The sequence below is a fragment of the Euphorbia lathyris genome, chromosome 2, assembly GCF_963576675.1.
Source record: "Euphorbia lathyris chromosome 2, ddEupLath1.1, whole genome shotgun sequence".
In the NCBI taxonomy this organism is placed as follows: Eukaryota; Viridiplantae; Streptophyta; class Magnoliopsida; order Malpighiales; family Euphorbiaceae; genus Euphorbia; species Euphorbia lathyris.
In genome coordinates, this window is record NC_088911.1 from 97,283,708 (window position 1) to 97,291,833 (window position 8,126).

An 8,126-nucleotide genomic window follows, 5' to 3' on the forward strand; every position below is an offset into this window, starting at 1 on the left:
TCCGGGAACAAATGGAATACTATAAGCAAGTTTAGGGGGCAATAGTCACTTTAAATAAATTCAGGTGGCTAATGAATTATTTTAAACAAGTTTAAGAGGCTAACGAGACAACATGTAAATTCAGAGAGCAATCAACATTTTTGGACAAGTTCAGGGGGCTTATGATATATTAAGCCTAAAACAAAGCATAGTAACAATATTGATCATGAGAATTAACCAGGACATGATCTCACACATCAGAACATATCAAATCTAAAGGATCCAAGCAACAAAATCACACTTTAGGAAATGGAAGACAATGTATCTTGCTAACACAACATGAGTCACACAAACTCGAATTTTTATTACCTTCTTCAACAAACTGAATATTCATAACAAGAGTATATGTAACAATGGAAAAATTTGCATTTCCTAAACGAGCATGCTATAAATGAAGAGAGGTATGAAAGGTTTGAACTTGATGAGGCATCGAAGGCGGAAGAGACATAATGTAGAACCTATTTTCATTATTTCCTTAGATAAATCTGTTTCTTTGTCTTTAATCCTTCCAAACAAAGTGATTAGTAAAAAAAAAAAATTCATTGGAATTGGATTTGAATGGGTTAGAAAAGACACATGCAATATATTAATGAACATAAAAAAAATATCACAAAACTATAAGGAAGAACTAGAGACACCAAATTTTGATTTATCAACATGAGATATAATTATAAAATTGTCATTACCTACAGTGACTTCTTTATAATGTACATGGAGATTTCTAAGATCAGCAGTTAGCTGATGATTTGTGCCGCCAGAATCAATTAATCAGTCAGCCAGGATGTTGGATGTGGCAGCAAGGTTGGAGGAGGGGCGAACAAAGCCTCTGTTGTTACGGCTAAATTTTGAAGAAGGGCATTATCATGCCATACGACAATTACCTCACATTCTATTATCAGGCCTAAATTGATACTTTAAGCCAATATTAATGTTATTTTGCACGTGGAGCTTAAATCGATACTTCCCAAAAAAAACCATAAGACTATTTTAATACATTATCCCTTAAATTGTTCATTTGCTTTGAGCTAGAAAATAAGTTTAGAATTTTTGGTGGATTATTGTGCATCTCATGGTTATGAAATTTAGATTTAGTTTACTTGCATCAATGATATGGTGTAGAAGTTAATAAAAACTACTCTTCTTCCTATGAATTATGATTATCACCAACATCCACAATGAAAATGAGATGGTTGTTCTTGAGAAACAGCTACCGATCACAAATGGGAAATGTAAACTTTAATACAGATGAACATCACAACTCAAATCTAAAATTTCTATAGCCAAAATTAAAAAAAGTTCCTTCAGCTTTTCTTCCTCTTGGCATTAGTTTTCTTTTTCGACTTTCTAAACCCTCCATTATCCTGTCAGCATGAAGGAGGATAAAGATTAAACCAAGTACAGCAAATTTTGAGACTGAAACTATAGGAATTTAGTTCAAAAACATTCAATGAAAAGGAAGCAAAACATATCACTGACTTTACCTTTTTGTAATGTCTATATGCCGTTCGACCAGACATCTCCTGCCCACCTTTCGAGACATAAACCTACATATATATAATGAAGTGTAAGAAAATTGCCAACTATCAAGGGACGAAAAGATCTTTTTAAAAGGAAAGCAAACTGTTGATAAATCCAACTGAAACTCTCATAATTTAACAGCAGAATTAGGCTTCAGTAGTTTTAAATGTTAATTGTATTGCAATTTGTTTTGTTTAAAAGAGAATTTATTGAACAAAGAAAGACTAACTCAGCAACAAGAGTCCAAAATCTAGGACTAATTCAACCAATTCCTGACAATCTCTATGCATAGCTTGAGAATTTTAAATTGTATATCGAACTCTGGAAGCTATCGTACATAAAAAATCTATTTACATTCAACTTCTCATTACAAAAGATGACACGTTTCTTTCTTCCCAAATCCCATATAAACTGTAGGAGACGAGTGAATGCAATTATTCTTTCTGTAGCTTTTCTAAAAAACCATCTAACTTCCCTTTGCCAACATAACACTCCTGTTAATCAATAAATCACTTCAACAACACCTTCAAAATGTTTCTTGACACTAAATAATAATAATAAAAAAAATAAGTGCTGCGAAGTTTCCCTCGTGATGCATAAAAAACACACTTCTTACCATATGAGGTGTCTAACTTTAACAGCCAATTTCTTATCAAGAGCAAGCCACAAAATAAAACCATCTCGAAATATTTTTACTACCCTAAACAAGCTTCCATCAAGACAGTCTATTATCAAACTTCCTAATTATATTGCAATTTTAGAGTTTATAACCCTGAAATTTATATATGGAGCAGTTATTTAACCACTTTCTCACAATAGAACACAAACAAAAAAGGTCAAAACAAAAGGTTGTGGTTTTCCTAGAAACTTCCATTTCTGTCTCTGGCACTATTGCTGGCAATTCAATGGATAAAAGGGCATCAAAAGTTAATTGTTAATTAAGATTTGACACAGAACTTTTAGCATAGGTTGAAATATCAAAAGAATAGAATAAGCCAATCTCCCATCAGATAGTCACTACAAAAATTTAAGATCATTGAAAGTTTTCATTTCGCAATACAGAAATCTAACATACCTTCTTCCCCTCGGGGGATGTATACCACCGGCCACCACCCTGACCATTGGCCTGCACACGTCTTTTCCCAGCATCCTTTGGAATGGTAGTACTAGTTTTGGGGTCTACCCAGCCCACAGAAGACTCTGCTTCTTTGGCATTTGATTTTCTTGATCCACCTCTTCCTCTTCCTCTTCCTCTTCCTCTTGTTGATCCCATCTCATTAGTTTTCCTTTGAGTTGTCCTGTGTTTAGAAGCTTCTCCGTTGAATTGACTCCTGAAATAACAGTAACTATACATGGTAATCTGATTGACACCAAAAACAGATTTAAACAACTGAAGTAGAAGCAATGGAAACCAAGTTACATGTAATTGATGACCGGTTCAATAGGTTGTTGGTTTTCCCTGCTTTTGGAAATACCCAAGGGGAAAAAGTGAGGTAAGCGAGAACGGACTAGTATCTGAATCCTTGGATCATCATGGAAAAAGTAACAATGAGCTGGAGGAACAGGGTCAGCTAAATTCCAGGACTGCTTAACACTTGAGCTGGCATTTGCATCCTGCTCATAGCCTACATTGCCCTCGTTATATAGATGGCTACCCAGTTTCGCAGATGCATTCTTATCTCGAACGGACCGAAAATATTCTTCACAGACTTCATCTAGAGCAGGTGTTGAGATGTTGAAACTCTTCATTGGAGAGAAATCTTTCCACAAATCCTCGCTTTGATGCTTCTGTGGTGATAAATTTCTTTTAGGTAGAATTGCAGAAGGCTGCTTCTTCTTCTTCAAGGATGAATCAGATCCTGGAATCTTTCTGTCAGTAGAAGGCTCTTCAGTATCCGAATCAATTAGCTGAAATTTTGGAAGAGGGCTGATAGTTAACTTTGGAAGTATGAACCCATTCTGGCCTGTCCCTAAACAGGAAGAAGATGGAGCATCTGAAGTCCTTCCCTTGTTCTTAGAAGGCTCTTCAGTATCCGAATCAACTAACTGAAACTTTCGAAGAGGACTGACAGTTAACTTTGGAAGTATGAACCCATTCTGGCCTGTCCTTAAACAGGAAGAAGATGGAGCATCTGAAGTCCTTCCCTTGTTCTTTTCCTTCAACTGACTTGATAACTGGTTAGTTAGAACCCCACGACCGCATAGTGGGACCTTTGAGGTACTATATATGGAATTGTATGTTGATGTATGTTTATCATCTGCAGAAAGAACAGATTAGTTTTTTTCTTATGTGTATATATATATATGTGTTAGGAAAATATCTGATCATGTAAATCTATTCATGAAGTTGATAGTGATATTTAACACAAGACAGACTCAATAAACAACAAATATCAAATGTTGGTTCAAATATAGTCATTGGTGCTAGTAACAAAGGAAGTTAGGAGTATTCAGATAAGCTGACATTTAAAATATGATAAGTCCTTTTCACCAAATTGTTACAAACTAATATAAAACTCAAAAGCTACGAGGAAACAAATTACAAAACCTTCTAGGAATATAGTATATTTCTAATTTACTCAATACTAAGTTTAAACCTCAGAAATCCCTGTAATTGTCTTCCCTGAGCCGAGGCCACGTCTGCAGCCAAGATTTTGCTTGAAAACAACTTGCATAGGATGAACCTGTGATCGTAGGTCCTGAATGATGATAACTGATGAGAATCTAACTCGAGTCTATCCAGGATCCAAGGCTTCAGACAAGTTATAAAACAGACAGGGAACCTGCTTACTTAGATTTCCTAATTCTATCCAAAACCAGTTTGAAAGCCCAAATACAATCCTTTAAACCAATCATTTCCTCCACGATATGCCCCTTGTAGTGCATTATATCTTACATTTCAACCCAGAATACTGAAGATCATGGGGATAATATGCTATGCACTTACTATGAATACCCATAAGATAGATGAGTGGCACAGGCAACATAATGTTCTCACTTTATTGGTTTCTCAACCAAAAACAGTAAGAAAAGATTTTATGTCTTCCATCCCCTACTTTAGAAAGGAAATGAAGTATGACAAGATCCCAAAGCTATTCTAATAGTAATAATATGATCAAACCCCAAAAGATTTTAGGGTGTAAAGGCATAACACTTAGCCACTTTATAATCTATACGCAAGGCTAGTTCTCAACTTGTTTATTTTCTCCAGTACACTTTCAACGATCAAAACCCCAAATAGAAATAGTCACATTGTACCTATGATGCACGGAAACGCATCCCAGCTTGAATTTCAATGTTTCTATGTTTCCGTTTCCGTTCATCATAGGAATCAACTCTAACAGAAAAACTATATTAATATGAAAAAAAAAACACAGAAGAAAAGCAAAGTAAATACATGAGTTATTTGATGTTTTGAAATTGAACAGGAAGTTTAGGATAACACAGTTCATGCACCACAAATAGACAGAGGAAGCACCTACAATCTATGTTGCATTAACCATAATCATGATGGGCATTAAGCAACATTCAGACCTTTTCTTTGTACATCAATTACGCTTACTTGTAGTACAGAGTAGGGAAGGGAAGAGATGTTGGTTTCGAACCCAGGTCTAGGGTTCGTTTTGAATCTCATCCCAATCCATCAAATTAAACCCTCAACTCAATCAATAAATAGGCAAAGAAAAAAAAAAGGAAACAAGCTAAAGACACCTAGTTTAGATTCTTTCGAATTCAGCATCATTACCTTTAATAAAATCTTCTTGTGAGGAGAACTCTTCAATCTCATCGTTACCATTGTCACAAAATCTCACTCCCGATTGCTCTGCCGCCGGGCCTCGTCTCAGCCGCTTGAATACCCGGGGAGAATCCGGTCCGGATTCAGGGTCCGAATCCATAACCTGAAGTCCGAAATCTTCTTCGATGGAATCAATGTCTCGGCGTCCGAAATTTTCATCATCGTCCTCATGGTACGATAAAGTATGGGAGCTCGTAGCTGGAGCTGGATTGATGTGGGAATCTTGTTGGAGTGGAGTGGATAAATCGAGATCCAGGCCGAGAGAGAAGGAAGGGGGTTCCATGTCCGCCATTGTTGAGATAGAAAGAGAGGAGAGCCAGAGGAAGTTGGTGGTGAAGGAATCAGAGGAAAATGTTGAGAGGATGACCAAGCGAAAAGAGGAAATTGGCGCGCTAATCTGGAGGGTTTAATTGGATTCTATCAATTTCAAAATTAATTTCCTTTTTTCTTCTCTCCTATCATTTCAAAAACTGCAGTCTTATATTATGTTTTAAAATTTAATCATCTCAAAACATTTATTAGGAGAATACCATTTCTATGTTTGATTATATATTAGGGAAGTTGTAATGAAATGAGGTGGTTTAAAAGTTAGCAAAGAGTAACTTGAAGTTTCCCCTGTGCTGATAAAGCTGAATATTTCGGTTCTATTCTAATTGCCTATCGAATTCATTGTCTATATCGGATATCTATTCGTCCTCCGAAAGAAACACGTTTCTTCCTTGTTAGAGTGGTTCAATCTTACCAATTAGGAGTCTTTAATAAACGTATTTATCTCTTAAATACATGTAATCTTGTTTTTTTTAAGAATTTATTTCTAAATACAGTTCATTCGTATTTAGAATATAACTCTTTATTCTTACGTAGAAGGGGTCACTCCCTTAAAAATGTATATCTTGATGATCATATTTAGAATAAAAGAAAAACTACTTCCAAATAGTTCTTAGTCCGAAATCAAGCTAAGCGGTTGGAAAAGGAAAGAAAAACCACTTCCTAATAGTCTTTAGTCAACATAACCCTATATTCCAAAACAAAACCCTATTTATTTGTTATTTTGTTACTAAGCAAATATTACCATAATCAAGAACAATACCATAATAAATAGATAATAAATAAGAATTACTCTATGATAACCTAGACATCCATGGAAATTCAAAATTTAGCGAACTTATTGCTCCACACAGTGATTGATTCATGCCTATGATGAAGATATAAAAAATCGAAGCATCTTTCTACAAATGCAAAATTGAAGAAGATAAGGAAGAAAACTCACCTGAAAAATTCCAGAGGGATCGGGTTTTCTTTCTCAAAGTTTCTACACAGTCGGAGAGTGAGGGAGAAAGGCAGTTTATAATGAAGAACATATGGTTGTGTTGGACAACTAGTTTTAAGAATTTTAATTTAGTTCTCCAATTACTAAAATGTGCAGTTATGTCCCTTAGTGTTATATTTCCCCCTTTTAATTTGTTCTAACATTTCAATTTAGTCTCAAATATTCTAGTTCGAGTAATTAGGTATCGTTTCACATATTTTATCCATATTTGTTGTTTTCCTATAGTGTATTCCCCCTCCATTTTCATATTTATTTCCATTTTATGACTAAATAGAAATTTAAGCTCTTAATTGTTCGGTATTAGTTAAAGAAGTGAAAAGTCATCATTGACCCGAATTATTAATCGGTTTCCAATTTGAACCTTTATTCATTATTTCAATCATAAAAATTCATTGTATATAACCAAAGATGTTATCTCGTGTCTAAAAATCCAAATAATGAATTTGAGATGTTATATTACCTAATATCAAGTTATAATAATCTAGAAATTTTGGACATGCGCGGGACATTGAAGCTTTAGGAACTCATTAGTCTATTCCACCATCTGCTCTGTGGACAAGGACAAGCCTTGCACCCATATATTAGTATTTTATTTCTTGTCAATGGTAGCCTTCTTCTAAGGATTCTAGGATTTTCGAGGAGCCATCTTCTTTTCTTTCCTTTTGGAGAAAAAGGAGGTTGGATCAATGATGATAAAAATTTATGGATTACGAGAATTCTTTTCAAAACTTCCACACAACAAAAGAAAAGAGAAGGGAAAAGATAAACTTACTACAAAAATGAAGCCTGGAAATCAGGAAGTGCAAAGAAGTTTAGGAAAGTAAAAATCTCAAAGAGGAAAATAGAGTACTCTCTATCTTTTATAGAATTTTGCTCGCTAGGGTGATGAAACAACACATTTAATAGGACTCGTCAGAAATGATGCTCCTTAGGAACCCAAAAGTTTTTCGTCTATCTACTCCTAGGTAGGGCGTTGTTGGTCATGTGACATCAACGATATGAAAAGCATAAATGGTGAGGAGAGGCGCTTGCAAAAAAGGTTGCACGCTCTATGAAATAATGTCAGTTTTTAGCATAGTGCGCTTAGACCACGGTGAGAGGGAAAAGAAAATCATACCTGAGAGGACCTTTTGGACGGAAAATCCTCAAAGTTAAATATTTTTTTTTTTGAGAGGACCTTTTGGATGGCTCATGAGGGTAATAACTAGAGCCTTAATTGGAGGAGCATTTGTAAGTCAATGTCGATTATTGTGGAAGGATGTAGATGGAGGATAGGTGCGAGAGATGATTAACTTGTGATATGAGTCTTGAATTCCTAATAGGAATTTTTTTTGTCCTATCTCCCATATTAAAGAAAGCTACTATAATGTGTGGGTTAGTGATTTAAGGATATCAGGATTCCAGAAGTGGGACGTTAAACTAATTGAGGATATTTTTTAACCC

General features: G+C 35.1%; 1 protein-coding gene across 1 annotated transcript; it reads right to left on the reverse strand.

Annotated features, from left to right (window-relative positions):
- Positions 1 to 1,156: 1,156 nt before the first annotated feature.
- LOC136219076 (uncharacterized) lies at positions 1,157 to 5,872 on the reverse strand. The gene is made up of 5 exons (XM_066006303.1): positions 5,303 to 5,872; positions 2,978 to 3,815; positions 2,633 to 2,888; positions 1,521 to 1,583; positions 1,157 to 1,400 (listed from the first exon to the last, which is right to left on the reverse strand). Exons 1-5 carry the CDS (start codon positions 5,643 to 5,645, stop codon positions 1,341 to 1,343), a joined length of 1,560 nt encoding a protein of 519 aa, XP_065862375.1. The 5' UTR covers positions 5,646 to 5,872; the 3' UTR covers positions 1,157 to 1,340.
- Between the last annotated feature and the right edge of the window lie 2,254 nt (positions 5,873 to 8,126).

Bases quoted from the DNA above. Each gene is read 5' to 3' on its own strand.
- LOC136219076 (XM_066006303.1), bottom strand. From the start codon at position 5,645: ATGGCGGACATGGAACCCCCTTCCTTCTCTCTCGGCCTGGATCTCGAT. The intron at 2,889-2,977 runs GTAACTTGGTTT...CTGTTATTTCAG, and splicing joins GAACCGGTCATCAATTACAT to GAGTCAATTCAACGGAGAAG. The intron at 1,401-1,520 runs GTAAAGTCAGTG...TCATGCTGACAG, and splicing joins CATATAGACATTACAAAAAG to GATAATGGAGGGTTTAGAAA.